This window comes from Chiloscyllium plagiosum, unplaced genomic scaffold, assembly GCF_037043375.1.
Source record: "Chiloscyllium plagiosum isolate Xiang-an unplaced genomic scaffold, Cpla_swu_hap1 HiC_scaffold_19, whole genome shotgun sequence".
Taxonomy (NCBI): Eukaryota; Metazoa; Chordata; class Chondrichthyes; order Orectolobiformes; family Hemiscylliidae; genus Chiloscyllium; species Chiloscyllium plagiosum.
In genome coordinates, this window is record NW_028270157.1 from 40538143 (window position 1) to 40555115 (window position 16973).

Here is a 16973-nt window from a genome sequence, read left to right on the forward strand (position 1 = left end):
TCAGAATTTTATATGTTTCTATGAGATACCTCCTCATTCTTTTAAATTCCAACTAATACAAGCCCAGTCGATCCAGTTCTTTCCTTATGTGTCAGTCCTGCCATCCCAGGAATCAGTCTGGGGAACCTTTGCTGGACTACCTCAATAGAAAGAATGTTCTTCCTCAGACTAGGAGATCAAACCTGCACACAATTCTCAAGGCGTAGACTCACCAAGGCCTTGTATAACTGCAGTAAGGCATCCTTACTCCAATACTCAACTCCTCTTGCTATGAAGGTCAACATGACATTAGTTTTCCTCATCACCTGCTGACGCCTGCATAGGCGAAAGTGAGGACTGCAGATGCTGGAGAGTCGAGATTAGAGTGGTGCTGAAAAAGCACAGCAGGTCAGGCGGCATCTGAGGAGCCCCTGCATGCCAACCTTCAGCGACAATTCCACCATGACACCAGGTCTTGTTACATCTCACATTTTGCTAAACTGTCACCATTCAGATAATAATCTGCCTTCCTGTTTTTGCAACCAATGTGGATAACTTCACATTTATTCACATTATATCATATTTGCCAAGTATTTGCCCACTCAGCCAGTCTGTCCAAGTCACTCTGCAGTCTCTTAGCATCCTCCTCACAGCAAACACTGCCACCCAGTTTAGGGTCATCTGCAGATTTGGAGATATGGCATTCAATTCCTTCGTCCAAATTGTTGATGCATATTGTGAACAGCTGAGGTCCCAGCACTGAACCCTACAGTACCCCACTTGTAATCACCTGCCATTTATTCCAACTCTCTGCCTCCTGTCTGCCTACCAGTTCTCTATTACATTGCAGCTAGATTATTGTCAGAGCCCATAGTCTTTGCTGTATCCAATTTGTTTAGCTTTTTCTTAATATCACATGGAGCAAAGTTTCAATGTTAGTCAGGGGTACTCAGACATTGGATTTAGATAATGTGGACAGGAGGAACCTGATTTCTTTAACAGACCAATTAATAGGCTCAAAGCAATTAGACGGGAGTTGAAAGCAATTTATTTTTACCCTGCGTTTTGGGCACCTGAAGCTCTTTGCTTGAGAGGGTGGTTGAGGCAGAAACTCTCAGCACACTTTCAATGTACTTGGCAATGGAGTGCCCTAACTTTACAAGGCTATGGACCAATGGCTGAAAAGTGAGATTATGCTCAAAAGCATTTCTTTGGCCAGTGCATAATAGGCCAAATGGCCTCCTTCTGTGCTGTACATTATCTCTGTTTCAATGTGGTTGAAATACATAATCTACTGAGCATGTCTGGCTGAATATGGTTCCAAACTTTTCAGTCTTTTGCACTCACATTGTCATTATTGAAGTTAGGATGTTTGTGGCTACTCAGCTTCCTGTGTGTTACTTGATTGTCCATTACCATTTGATGTGGGAGGATTGCAGATCTTGTGTCTGCTTGGGCAATTGTTTGCACTTTTTAGCATGCAGTTGGTCAATGCTGGAGCTTCAAATAATTTGCCACTTTGTGTTTAGGTATGCCTGATAGGATAACTGGTATGTTTACTTCTACATTTCTTTTGAAACCAGGGTTGGTCCTTGGCTTGATTATAATGGTAAAGAGAGGGATATGCTAGGCCATGAGGTCACAGAATGTGACTGAATATAGTTCTACCACTGCTGATGGCCATCGTTGGAAGATGTCCTCAGTTTGATGACAGGACTTCAGCTTTAACATAATTGTGTATTGTTTAATGCTAACATTACTGTAATGGACAGATTCATTTGCAGCAGGTAGATCAAGGTCAATTAGGTTTCTCCCTTTGTGTTCATTCTCCCACCACCTGTAATATCCAGCTTGGTAGTTATATCTTTGCTAGGTTATCTCTCTGTCATTGTCCAATACCTGCATTACCATTCCATGCTCTCATTACTATTCCACACCCCAATTACCATCCTACATTCCCATTATGATCATTTTATTTCCATTTTCACTATGCTTCCCAATTATTGCTTTATACCTCCTACCATTACCATTATACTAGATTCTCCACTCCTCTTGCTTCCTTCACCATTCTATTCACCGCTTTATTGTTCAGCTATCTCAATTATCATTTTATTTCACCTTCCATTTTCACCTTAGTCCCCCCAGTAATAGAAGATTCCTACTATTTGGTTGTGTGTTTAAGGCCCACTCCAGGATTTGAGCCCAAAAATTGACGCCAGCGCTACAGCGCAGCATTAAGGGAATGATGCTCAATAGCGTCACCTCTGAGATGAGACATTAAGCCAAGGTACTCTCAGTCATCTTAGTTGGGTAAGGGATCCCTGGCATTATTTACAAGAATCACAGGGGAAATCATTTCCATTATCCTGGCCAATGTTTATTTTTCAACCATCATCACTAGGAAAACATTATGTGCCATTATGACTCTCTGGGAGACTTTGCCATTCTCAAATATTTCCAACATTTCAATCTCACGTCAAAGGTATTTGATTTCTGTAAAGCACATTATGATGGCTTGATGACCAGAACATTGCTATTTAAGTACACATCTTTTCATTTATACCTCATCAACTGGACAAACCATATACAAATTTTCCTACCAAATAGCTATCAACTGAGGAAAATTATCCAGCCAAGCCAGCATTCACTGAAAATACTCATCTCTATTCAGTCCCCTACCTCCACCAATTCTTTATAAGCTTTCAGCTCCCAAAATATTTAACAGGTCCTTTACTCAGCACCTTGCCACCTCTATTCCATTGCCATATTTTGCAAGGCTCCAGACTGATCATCATTCCTTCAGTCCGTAATGACATATTTTAGAGTCCTTCAATTCTTCCCTCTACTGTCATGTTTCACTCCTAGACTTGTCAACTTTGATTGGAGCTAGTCTTAGAAGCTTGCTTCATGAAGGGGGGACCATGATGGCCGAGTGGTATTATCACTGGACTGTTAATCCAGAGACTCAGCTAATGTCCTGGGCACCCTAGGAACAAATCCTAACACAGTCAGATGGTAGAATTTGAATTCAGTTAAAAATCTGGAATTGAAAATCTAACAATGACCATAAATCCTTTACCAATTGTTGGGAAAATCCATCTGGTTCACTAACATCCTTAGGGAAGGAAACTGCCATTCATACTTTGACTGGCCTATATGTGATTCCAGACACATAGCATTGTGGTTGACTCTTAACTGGGCATTAAATATTGGCCTGGCCAAAGATGCCCTTAACCCCTCAATAAAAAATAATTCAACCAGATGGCATATGACCACATAACACCTAATTATGCAAATGATATTATATGTACTTTAAAATAGTTGGATCCTCTACCTTTGAATTATGGAATGATAAGATTTGAGAAGAGTCCATCTATCAACAAGTGAAGAAGGGAAACGCATTAATAAAGAGGAGAAACCCCAGATTGGGTAGGGATTTGCATAGACAAAATCAGAAGTAGGAAGAACTTTAATTCTACCAATAACTAATCGTAACTGACATTGTACTGATGACTTATATTACCAGTGCTACAATTTAGATTCCCCATTATAACCAACAACAATAAAGTAATTCACTTATAATCTCCAAAGAACTGCAACCAGAGCCCTTGAACTTTATAATGGGCTATCAGGATCCCCAGTCTATGCAAATTTTAATAGGCCACGTTTCTCTGTATCTGTTCTTGTCCACTAACTTAGTGTTGAAGTGATAACTCTGAGCAGTGAATTTCAATTTAAGCAGATTTACACTTGTGTCTTCATGTGTCAATATTAGTGGACAATGAACTAATTGCAGAAAGGGAACTGGATTCAGGATTGGCATACATAAGGATTCATACAAACGGAACCCACACATCTTGGATTTGGAGAAAAGGCTATTTACTGTAGATTTAGTTCTAAAAGTAGTCACACACTACTAGAATAAATGCTGAATCACCTGATAAAATCTGAAACAAAAAGAGGGAGCAAATGTAACTTTGTGGGAAGGGCATCATTTTTGACACATTTTCCAGAATTATTTGAAAAGACACCAACCCTAGTACAAATCAATGAGAATTCAGAAGGATTCAGCAGAAGTCCATAGCAAGGATAGCACAGGTGGAGTACTTTGAAAATGGATTAAAAAAACATTTAGTCCAGTAGTGAAACATAAGCTAAATGGTAATATTTTTGCAGGGTATGATAAATCTCAATTGTTGCATTTTGTTTTACTGGACAAGAAAGCATGAAATTGAATGAAGACAAATTTCTGAAGGTGGAACATTCCACATCTATGATTATTAATGGGTTTTTTTTGCCATGTTACAAATTGCTGGTGTATCCTTCAATTTAATTTAAAACAAACGCTTAGTAATTATAGATTTAAACTCAGAAAATATTTAAGCTTACTGAGTACTGAAATTAGGTGAAGAGGATATCTTAAAGAACACGATGTATTTTGTGATAAGAACAGAATATACCAAATTAATATGACTGAAAAAGAAAACATTTCAGTCATGCATGCAATGATTAAATTCTTTAAGATTGCAGGTACACTGTCTCACCTTGATACCCAAATCATTAATGACACCATGTCCAGAAAGTAATCTGATGTCACTTCAAATTTGCAGGTGCAGTTAAGTCCAACCTGTTGTCAACCATATTCTAAAGTGCTTAGGTTGTCCAGTAAACTATATAGACACCTAGAAAATTTCTCATGGCATTTTGTTTAATGTTATAAGGGAAGAATTGAGGCTGCTTTTACTTTCTTACACTTTAAAGGCTTCCTGAGTAGAAGTTTTTGTGGGTAATTTACTTATTAGTTTAATAAATGTAAATCACCAAGGCAAGCAATAGCTTCCTCATTTGTTGAGTGTAAGGTGATTAGTTCATTACTGAGACCATAGAAAGTTCACCCCTCAGTAATATGCAATATTGTATGTGTCTCTCCACAAGTGCATGGACGTTCATATTAAACCTGTAATAGCGGGGACAGGCTCCACAGGAGACTAGATCTATCCTAAACCTGTTGAGCATGGACCAATCTTGCCATGGTAATACAAAGGCTACTATTTAACAGATGAGAATTATTATGATGAAATTTTTACTGACTTGCACTGTTTCCTGGTTCTTTGATCCAAGGCATGTTGGTTGGTCACTTTTGCTCAAGAGGGTTCCTTCATATAAACCAAGGTGGAGAGAGTAGTGGTGCTAAGTGAAGTACAGCAGCATGGTTTTGACTAGCTTGTGATTTTTCATCAATTGGCAGGCGGACGTTTAGGGGCATGATGTTTGCCAGGACAGGGAGCCAGGCTGTTTATTGGAAGGTTCCAATTATGACCATTGGTAGCAGAATAATTGCTGTTTATTTTGGCCTGAATAAGGCTTTCAAGGTTGGTGTAAAATTGGCTTCTGTTAGCAAAGAAGTTCAATTGCTCTGATGCCGAAATTAATTTTCATACTCAAAACCTGTGCTTTTCTGCAGGATCTTACAGTCTGTTCAGACTAGCATTTAGTATAGAATCTATATTCGAGTGAACTTCCACAAGAAACAGAAACTCAGATGAGTTAAACTATGTATTTTACGGAAAAATACGTATTCACAGAAAACTAATTGTGAGATTTTGCTGTCTTGCATTCGTCAAAAACATAACAATATATTTACACTGGCAGTTTTAAAATTTGACGAGCTTAGGGTGATCCTTTAGATACCTGAAAAGAAACATGCTTAAATACGTTTAGGAAATTACAACAAAAAATGATTTAAGAGATAACTGAATTTGGGAAAAGGCTGGAGTGAAATAATTTTAAAAGCATAAAATTGTCTGAAACACTGGCAAGGTGGCTAACAGCCTTTCCTCTGCCTGTACTGTACTCATGTCATTTCCAATACAGATTGGGATCCTATGGTGACCCTCAGCTTGGAGATAGTGCCATGGCAACAAATACGTCATTGTAGCTAGGGAGCCAGTCATCTAGTAAAGGGAACGAACGCTCACATTGATGCAGCTTTACAAATATTCTTCATGCGAGATTGACTTAAAATTTTCTCATGTTAGGAAAATTGAAACTAAATTAATATACTTAGGGAAAACAGTACATTCTTACAAGATCAATTGTCATTCTATAGATATTGTGCATAGAATGATGCACGGACAAACAGCAAACATGTGCAACGTGCTAGAGTTGTATATTATGTTCGCAAATACAATTTAGTGCTAATGCTCAACTTGAGTGTCATTTATGTTATCTGATAGTGGAAATCTTTTACGAGGCTGCAACGATGGGTCTCCTATTTGATGATTTACCACATCTTCGAGCTCAAATTAAAACGTTTAATTCCACTGGCAATTTTGATCAGACAATGTCAATTAACGTTCTTACCTATTTAGAGAACTCAAAGTAATAGTCCGTAATTAGATTGATTGGAGTTCTAAAGTTCGCTTAGCTTGGAATAAAAAGCTTGGGTGTACTTTCAGCCTTTCGGCAGCTTGTAAAGCCCAAAGTGAGATTTTGCTGTATTGCATCTGTCAAAAACGTCATCAATTTTAAAATTTAACAATGAAACCATAGAAAAATACATATTATTTCTGTTTTACCTCAACATTTCTGTATGTTCTGTAACCCAGGAGCTGTGGGCTGCACCTTAAATATATAAACAAAAAAAGGAACTTAATTACATTTTGGAAGTTTCAAAAATACTGCCTACAATGATGCGAAACAAACGGTAATTTAAGAGCTAATTGAATTTGGGAGAAGTGTTATCGTTGGGAGAAAGCGAAGAACAATTCAGCGCCATGTGATCTTACAAACAGTTCGGAATATTGGCTGAAGATAACCATTGGCCAGGACATGGGAGAAAGCTCCATGCTCTTCTTCTGAATAGAGACAAGGGTCATTTTTACCATTACTCCTGCCCGCTCAGGAGTAAGCCTGTGCTTTACTCCTTCCAGAGATGGAGAGAAGAGCACTAGATTGGCAATATGAACTAAGGGAGATTCACTTTCTGGAGTGAGGCATGAATCCTTTAATTCCTGGCTCACGTTGCTAAGAATTTCTACACTGCAGTTTGTAATTTCCCACGGCTCTACATGAGCAGAACTATGAGCACCTTATCTATTTTTCAGTTAGAATCAGTTTGTTAACTTTATTGCTTTAAGATGTTTCAGGAATAAAAAAAGGAAAAGGTGAACGTTTGGAGAGAGGATGGCGCCAAATGAAATGAGCTCTCCGTGGTCCTGAACATCATACCTAATTGAGAATCTTTCCTATCATTTCTAGTAATTCTAGTAGACATGTTAGCATAATTTCGATGTACAACTGAAATCATGCAAAAGATGAAAAGTGTTTTTTTTTATCGGGAGGAATCCTGGCCGTGTTTGGTTTTTTTTGAATGAGTAAACTGTATTACAGTAACATTTAGAAAATGGGTTGCAAGAATTTTGCAGGTCACATGACAATCTCTTCACGTGACCGTTTCTACGCCAGAGGGGAAAAAAACTCGATGCTTTGGTCAGGATACCCCGACATTTTGTTTCTGTCCCGGGTAAATAGACCCAACAGTACCCGGTAACCCCTGGGGCAGTTCTCACTGAGCTGAGTGCCCAATGCCAGCTACGCTCGGTAGGCGGATGGAAAAGAGAGTTCGTTAAAACAACTGAATCCAGGCATATTTCTGCAATTGGATTCATTTTACAAGAGAGCTAGAAATCTGTGCAGCAAAAGGGGTCTGCCTGTTTTACTGAAACGTTATTTTGACAAAATCAGTGAGTGGTTTTGCATTTTTTAACACTGTGGGTGAAATGTGGATTAATTTCTGTTTGATGTGATTATTTCACCGTTCACAGAATTCACAAAAGGCAACTCTTCAGGCACGAAGGGTCTTTACGCCAATGAGATGTCTAAACAGTTGCAGTCAGTTCTGGTGAAATATTACCAGAAAGGCTGGAAACGTTAACAGTCGCTGAAGACCAGAGGTTACTTAGCAAGGTTTGATCTCCCAAATCCTGTGCGCAGTTTCTCGATCGGTGTTCTTTCTCACAGGAATAATGTGATTCAGAATAATAATTCCTGCTGGCATAAGAAAATGCAGTTGCAAGCCATCGTTTTCCTACCTAGTCCTGCACCCGATGTTACGTCTCTCCTGGGTTGGTTTGCACTACAAAGAGGATTCCAGACGATGAAAGTGGTGTGAGAGTGATTTCCAGTGGCAAAACTGGCTAAAGGGGATTTCTGTACTCGGATATTCAATACTGATGTGATTTTCTTTTTCTAGCCTTCATCTGTCGGTGGCCGAAACAGCAGAGAAAAAGCAGAGCGCTTTATTGATGAGTTTGCAATGAACCTGTTTCATCAGATGCAAAAAGCAGTGGCCAAAATCAAAATAATTGACTGTTCACATTGTCTGAAGTTAAATTTGCACATTCAAGACTTGTCAGTTTACCAGGTGAGGCAAATCATAAGACGAAATTGAATTGCATCCGCGAGTTTCGCGTTAATCTTTCTCAAGCAGTATGCTGTTGGGAGAGCCATACAGTTAATGTACAAATATGTTCGCGTTACGTTGGATTGATTAATGATTTACTCTGAACAACAATAATGGTGCTAGCCCAGCATTCTGTTCCAGGTGCCACGTATTTCTCTCCTGCTGCATATTCTTTCTAATAATGCAAAAAACCCTAACAGTATTGCTCCCATAAATTGTCTGATTACGAGATCACTGGCGCATCCACATAACTACTGTCCCGCCAGTATTAACATCCCAATATGGTTTGCTTAGATGAAGGACGTGGAAGCCTCATGAAATACTTATTACATTTGCCTAGGTTACTGAATTCCATGTTGAATATCAATAATACATGTCAGGATTTCCCCCTACACTGCTCGGTGTGATATCCAACTCCAATTGTTTATCACTGAGGTTAGTGCATTGAGTCCTGGAGTTACTAGTTTGAACCGGTGATATTTATCCTTAACTCTTAGTTTAATATAAAGTAAAATTCTGAGCAATCTTTTCTATATCATTATGTTATTGCTCAAAACCTTATATATTTCTATAAAATCACCTTTCAAACATCTTTGCAGTCTGAAAAGCTCAAATTTCTCAAATCTTTCCTTATCACTGAAACCACTGTCACTAGGGAACAGCCGTTTGCCCTTCCTTCCATTAGCTCCTGTGATTAATTGCCTCCCAGTATCTTGGCAACCAGAACTGGACATAGTTCTCTAGCTGCCGTCTGAGTGGTTTCATCATGACTGGTTTGACTATGTACCTCACCATTCTTTGCTGATATGTTGCTTAGTATTTATTGATAAATCTGATCGTTGAATCCAGTAGAAGCCCAAGGCTTTTTGTTTTCTTTTCAATACGACCTGTAGCTATTTTAACATCACTCGAGAAATAATTGTGTCGCCCGGTTTTTCTTCCAATATGCAGTACTTTATATTGGCCCAGGCGAAATTGCAGTGCTAGTGTCACTCAGGTACTCTGTTTAATCTGTTTTGAATATGCCTCCTCCGATTCTCCTGCCCCATCTCTTTTGGCTTCGTGCGAGATAACCATTATGCATTTACTTTATTAGTGAGGCACTGGCCCAGATTGGAAACAAGAACTGCTCCGACAATGAATGCTGGAGCGACCACTCAGTGCTTGCCGAGCACGATCCCTCTGTTTTCACTCTGCCCACTAACCTACCATCCACCTCCTCCCAAACAAATTGATTAGAATATATCTTGAAGCTAACTGTTAGTTTTATTTTCGGTGGAAAAGTTTATGAAATGTATGTTGCCGTTCCTAAGTAATGTACTGTTTATCAGAGTCAGTGAGGTTGGTCCCGCGGGATGTAAACCTTCCCAAGCCACATTGATTGTCGATACTCAGGTTATGGTCAAATTTATTGCTCATAATCAATTCAATTATTTTATATAATTCAGATTCATTCATTTATATCAAACATACGTGTATGGAATAAGCTGCCAGAGGAAGAGGTGGAGACTTAGTATATGAATAGGAAGGGTTTGGAGGGATATGGGCCAGGTGCTGGCAGGTTGGACTAGATTGGGTTGGGATATCTGGTCGGCATGGACGAGTTGGACCGAAGGGTCTGTTTCCACGCTGTACATCTCTATGACTCTATTGCTGGAGTAATCTCTGCGATCACCAGCCTAATCGCGAAGACTGCACTGGGGGTCTTCAGGTACAATGGTAATGTCCTCGGGGTAGGAGTCCTGGGTTCAACTCCCACTGATTCCAGGAGTGCCTCATTACGTGGGCAGGTTGACATAAAAATATCCATACTTGTAATATTTCACTGTATAAACAAATATTAAACTGAGTGAAGTTTGACTCTGGTACTTTCACCCAAAGGTTTTGGGCTCACGGCCAAAAGACCCAGGTTCAGGTCCCATTTGTTCCAAAGGTGTGTTGAACCTCGTCTGAATAAGTTGATTTTTTTTAAAAAAAACAAAAACTGCATTAATGTATTTGCTTGAGAAAGGATGGCACCATGTAGGTAATGATCCCCGCCAATGTCTTACATTGTAATGCTTCTATAATACAGGATGAGATTTAATTGTGTCCGATTGAAATTGCGATTAGAAGGGTTGATAAAGGGTGAAATACAACGACGTAGGTTTGATCTCAAATATCGTGGTCAGTGTCCGTCAGTTTTGTACTTTGGAGTGGACTGAAACACTGAAAAGTTGGAGAATGAGACCAAGTGAGGACGCAGTACAGGAATGAGTGCTATAGAAATGTTTTGAGATCTGAGTTCCAAAACTGGTATCCAGGTTCTAACGTTGTATTGTCAGTTCCACAATGTGAGATAAAGCATTCGTTAGAGCAGCCCCCTCGTAAAAAAAGCTCCAGTCATACTGTCACTTTTATATTGATGAACCTGATTTCGGATCAGATTCCAATCCCTGCTGCAGGAGGCTGTCTGATTTCTGAATTAAAATTCACTACCAGGCTGTGGCATTTTGCCTGTTGAATTGTTCCTACATTTTAATGCTGTCTTCTAAATATTAAAATAAATTGGGTAAAACTTTTCAGCAGACGCCATGTGAACATGCATCGATATGGATCTTTGCTGATGTGAGTCACTTATTGCGATTTGGTACCAGTTTCTTTCTGCAGGTCAAGTAATATTAATGGAGTTTTGTACTTATACTGAGTGCATAATGAGCATTGATTGATATCTCTTTTTAAAACGCCTGAATGTGTTTGTATTTTTATGACGCCTGTTACGTCAGTTGGGTTGCGTATTTTATAACGATGCTGCTTAGGTTTGGCAGAACTGCAAATCTGTAATGTGATTTGCATGTACAGTCACTAACAGTGAACGAAGGCAGGAAATATAAAACCATTTCCACGAAGCAGCCTAGTAATAAGATAGCGTTTTTAATTGCAAGCCAGCGTAAAGATCTTCAAAAATGATCTCAATGCAAACAGAACATCTTAAATCTCACTCTTCATGTTTTGATATTAGTTAATAGCTCGTATAATGACACTAAAATGCAACAACTCTCTGAATGCTAGGAAGCGGGCATCGGGATATACAGAGAGATGCTGCCATGAAGAGAAACTGTGAAAGAAGTAATTGTAATGTATGTCCATCAACGTCTCATCCACGTGCAAGGTTTTGATGACAGATTGGTGCTGCAATTTCATAAAATCTGTCCGGCTAGAGTAACTTGTTGACCTAGTAATGCAAGAAATGCAAAACGTGCGCCCACACCTCCCCTCTTACTTCCCTCCAAGGCCCCAAGGGATCCTTCCATATCCGCCACAAATTCACCTGCACCTCCACACACATCATCTATTGCATCCGATGCACCCGATGTGGCCACCTCTATATTGGGGAGACAGGCTGCCTACTTGCGGAACGTTTCAGAGAACACCTCTGGGACACCCGGACCAACCAACCCAACCACCCCATGGCTCAACACTTCAACTCCCCCTCCCACTCCACCAAGGACATGCAGGTCCTTGGACTCCTCCATCGCCAGACCATAGCAACACGACGGTTGGAGGAAGAGCGCCTCATCTTCCACCTTGGAACCCTCCAACCACAAGGGATGAACTCAGATTTCTCCAGTTTCCTCATTTCCCCTCCCCCCACCTTGTCTCAGTCAAATCCCTCGAACTCAGCACCACCTTCCTAACCTGCAATCTTCTTCCTGACCTCTCCGCCCCCACCCCCACTCCGGCCTATCACCCTCACCTTGACCTCCTTCCACCTATCGCATTTCCAACGCCCCTCCCCCAAGTCCCTCCTCCCTACCTTTTATCTTAGCCTGCTGGACACACTTTCCTCATTCCTGAAGAAGGGCTTATGCCCGAAACGCGATTCTCCTGTTCCTTGGTTGCTGCCTGACCTGCTGCGCTTTTCCAGCAACACTTTTTCAGACCTAGTAATGTGTCATACCTGCATTGTCAATGCAACCAAGAGTAATGCAATAAAATGATTTTCTGAAAGTTGCCAGTTTCTAGTGGCTACTAGTCCACAACACAACAGCTGTAACTTTTCTTTTATTCATGGCTGGCCAGCATTTATTACCCACCATTAGTTGGCCTTGAGAAGGTGGTCATGAGGAAAAGATATGTTGCAAGTGTTTTTTTTCCTGTTGCTGTATTCCTGCTAAAGTTGCATTTGAAATGATACAAAGATTGAATCAGGGATAAGGCACCACATCACAAATGTTCTAATCTCTTTCAACAAATAAAATACTTGCATTTATATAGCATTGTTATGAATATAGAATGTCTAAAAATGTTTTACAATAAGTTACGTTTTCGTTATTATGATGTAGGAAACACGGAGGAAGAATCACATTACAATGTGATAATGGCGGAGGAAATAATGCAGGAAATAATCTTATAAATTACTATGTGATAGTGGCCAGATTATCTGTTCTTTCTTGATATTAATTCTGTGGGATAAATATTGACCAGGATGCCTGGACAACTCCCCCACTCTTTTTGTGAACTAGTACCATAGGTTCTTTTCCATTGATGCTAACAGATGGATGGGGCCTTAACATCTGTCTGAAAGTATACAAGTCTGACAGTTCATTTTCCCTTAACATTCTATAGTAGTTTTAACCTTGATTTTCGTACTCAAGCCTTGAACTTTGGTATCCAGGTTCTAACATTGTATTGTCAGTTCCACAATGTGAAATCAAACATTCCTTAGAACAGCCCCCTCTTAAAAAAGGTCTCCAGTTATACTGTCACTTCTATACTGATGAACCTGATTTCGGATCAGATTCCAATCCCTGCTGCAGGAGACTGCCTGATTTCTGAATTAAAATTCACTACGAGGGTGTGGCATTTTGCTTGAACACAGTCTATACAGGAAGTGTTGTTGTCTTGAGAATGCTTAGTGTTAATTCCAGGGCTGGGTACCATTAGTGCACTTAAAATTTCAATAATTATATATGTTTACAAATTCTGTTCAACACTAAATCAGTTTATTGTTGGAAGCTTCTACACAGCATCATTGATCTGTTGGAAAATTAATACTTCTATTATCATGATTTTAATGTACAGCTAGTTATTAATTCAATTCAAACAATTGCTTTTAGGAATGCATTATAAAATATATTTTGATGTCAAATGATTATTTTATTTGAATAAGAATAACAAAACTATCATTTCTCCTTGTCGTTCCCAGGATTTGTCTCGTACAAAACATGAATATGGTGTTAGCCGAAGAAATTCTAAATATGACACACACCATTGTAATTCCAGCTACCACAACTCCAGCTAATTCCAGTGAAATATTAGCCACACTATCGATAGGCAGTGGAGGGCATCTTGAACTCACTGGACAGGACCAGACAAAAATAAATAATACCACATACCAGGAAATCACAACAGGAGAAATCGTCACTGTCAGCTTCATTTTTGGAGTGATCTGGCTTATTGCTTTGTTTGGGAACTCTCTGGTTTGCCTTGTAATCCACAGAAGTAGGAGGACACAATCAACTACCAACTACTTTGTAGTGTCCATGGCATGTGCAGATTTGCTCATCAGTGTGGTCAGCACTCCCTTTGTCCTTCTGCACTTTACCATGGGAAAGTGGTTGTTAGGGGATGTTATGTGTAAACTGGTTAGGTACATACAATACCTTGCTCCAGGTGTCCAGATCTATGTCCTTCTCTCCATCTGCGTGGACAGATTTTACACTATTGTGTATCCCCTCAGTTTCAAAGTGTCCCGGGAGAAAGCCAAAAAGATGATTGCTGCTTCCTGGATTTTTGATGCTGCATTTGTGTCCCCCACTTTGTTTTTCTATGGCACGGAAGGTGGCACCTGTAATTTGTTTCTACCCCAGTCCTGGGGTGGTGTTGCCTATGGCACTGTTCATCTGTTGGTGGGATTTCTGGTTCCTTCTGTCCTCATCATACTATTTTACCAAAAAGTAATCAAATACATTTGGAGAATTGGCACAGATGGGAGGACTGTGAGGAGGACAACGAACATTGTACCCAGAACAAAGGTTAAAACAATCAAGATGTTTTTGCTGTTAAATTGCATGTTTTTGTTATCTTGGTTTCCTTTTTATGTAGTTCAGATCTGGCAACCAGATCAGATGGATTACACAAGGTGTTCAGCACTCTTTCTATCTATTGCACTGGTATCTTTCAGCTCTTCAGCATCTAAACCCAGCCTCTATTCAATCTTCAATGCAAACTTCAGACGTGGAATGAAGGAGACTTTCTGCATGTCATCAATGAAGTGTTACCGTAGTAATGCATACACCATCACAACTAGTTCCAGGATGGCAAAAAAGAACTACGTTGGGATCACGGAGATTCCTGCACCCAACAAAAATGCAACCAAAGATACAATATACGAAACATTTGACAGAGAAGCAAGAGAGAAAAAGCTTGCATGGCCAATAAATTCAAACCCTCCAAATACATTTGTGTAATCAGTATAATTCAGTCTTCTTTTCATGTTGCATTGCACCACTGGAAATAAGTGTTTTAGCCTTGAATTTGTAAAAAGACAAGGTGACTGGTTCTTACTGAAAATCATCCTAATTCAATTCTTCCATCGTAGCATTCACATGTAATTTTAAAAGATTGATTTTAAAATAATTTCAAATTTGTAATAGGCCATATATTATACACATTGCTGAAACTCCACTGTGATTGCATCAGCTATTTAAAATAAATTATTTCTTTAAATTTCTGCATCTAGTGCAAAGTGGATGATTCATCCAAGAAAATGCTGAGTAGTACTTCAATATCTTGGACATGTCATTGAATGTCATATGATTTTGAATGTTACTCATAACATAGTATTTGTAAAATGTAATCCATAAACCTTTGAGACATGTTCATGTTGTTTATCTGTTGCTGGATGTAAATTCCAATGTAAATGTAATTTATTTTGTGACAGAACATGCTATCAGAATACAATAACTAATAACTAATGAAGCCACATAGTAATGGTATCCATCAGTAAGCATTTTTCTGCAGGTCATAGTTTAGTATTTAATTTGATTGCAGTGGTGTTTTTATTTTACACTTCATGCAAAAATTGTCCAGCTGCTAAAATGTTCATACCCATATCTTTTGGATTGCACATAAATGTATTATCATAGCATGTTTTGGTCAAAATAAACTTTCATTACATTAGTCATAAGGCAAATGACATTAAATTTTTAAGAGTTACCTTTTTACTTTCAGAGGGTTGCTTTTCAGATTGGAGGCCTCAGACCAGTGGTGTGCCACAAGGATCGGTGCTGGGTCCACTACTTTTTGTCATTTATATAAATCATTTGGATGTGAACATAGGAGGTATGGTTATTAAGTTTGCAGTTGACACCAAAATTGGAGGTGAAGTGGACAGTGAAGAAGGTTACCTCAGATTACCACGGGATCTTGATCAGATGGGCCAATGGGCTGAAGAGTGGCAGATGGAGTTTAATTTAAATAAATGTGAGTACTGCATTTTGGAAAAGCAAATCAGAGCAGGATTTATACACTTAATGGTAAGGTCCTGGGAAGTGTTGCTGAACAAAGAGACCTTGGAGTGAAGATTCATAGTTCCTTGAAAGTGGAGTCATAGGTAGATAGGATAGTGAAGAATGCAGTTGGTATGCTTTCCTTTATTGGTCAGAGAATTGAGTACAGGAGTTGGAGGTCATGTTGTGGTTAGATCACTGTTGGAATACTGCATGCAATTCTGGTCTCCTTCCTATCGGAAGGATGTTGTGAAACTTGAAAGGGTTCAGAAAAGATTTATAAAGATGTTGCCAGGATTGGAGGATTTGAACTAGGGAGAGACTGAATAGGCTGGGGCTGTTTTCCCTGGAGCATTGGAGGCTGAGGGGTTAACTTATAGAGGTTTATAAAATCATGAGGAGCGTGGATAGGATAAATAGACATGGTCCTTTCCCTGGGTGGAATTAGAGGGCATAGGTTTAGGGTGAGAGGGGAAAGATATAAAAGGGACCTAAGGGGTAACGTTTTCACAGAGGGTAGTACGTGTGTGGAATGAGCTGCCAGAGGAAGTGGTAGAGGCTGGTACAATTACAGCATTTAAAAGGCATCTGGATGGGTATATGAATAGGAAGGGTCTAGAGCGATATGGGCCAAGTCCTGGCAAATGGGACTATTTAGGTTGAGATATCTAGTCGGCATGGACGAGTTGGACTGAAGGGTCTGTTTCTGTGCTGTACATCTCTATGACTTTAAGAAAGAAATTGCTGATTTTTACCTTATTTTAATTTTCTACAATGATCCACTCTCGAATAATTTCTGATTTTTATTGAACCTTTGTATACAATACTACCCTTCTCTGCTAACTTAGGCATAATGCCAAATTGACAGTGGCTCACTCCTCAAAGCTTAGGTCCAGGGAATCAATCACGCTACTACTGGGAGATGCAAGATTCTCTTCTGTTGACTGTGGACATGACCATGTTTCTGCTTAATGTCAAGTTGTTAAGATTTTATAGATTAAAAGAGTAAAGATAAGAAATTTCACAGAACAAAGAGT

The 16973-nt window shown here is 39.4% G+C and overlaps 1 protein-coding gene across 3 annotated transcripts; it reads left to right on the top strand.

Moving 5' to 3' along the window:
- Window positions 1-7487: 7487 nt before the first annotated feature.
- On the top strand, window positions 7488-15710 carry gpr19 (G protein-coupled receptor 19). 3 transcript variants are annotated; one of them, XM_043709464.2, is made up of 3 exons: window positions 7488-7724; window positions 8234-8404; window positions 13632-15710. In XM_043709464.2, exon 3 carries the CDS (start codon window positions 13651-13653, stop codon window positions 14893-14895), a length of 1245 nt encoding a protein of 414 aa, XP_043565399.2. In that variant the 5' UTR covers window positions 7488-7724; window positions 8234-8404; window positions 13632-13650; the 3' UTR covers window positions 14896-15710. The 3 variants fall into 3 exon arrangements, with proteins under 3 accessions (XP_043565399.2, XP_043565400.2, XP_087853368.1); XM_043709465.2 differs by lacking the exon at window positions 7488-7724 and adding an exon at window positions 7862-7947; XM_087997242.1 differs by lacking the exon at window positions 7488-7724 and adding an exon at window positions 7977-8105.
- The last annotated feature ends 1263 nt before the right edge of the window (window positions 15711-16973 follow it).

Bases quoted from the DNA above. Each gene is read 5' to 3' on its own strand.
- gpr19 (XM_043709464.2), top strand. From the start codon at position 13,651: ATGAATATGGTGTTAGCCGAAGAAATTCTAAATATGACACACACCATT.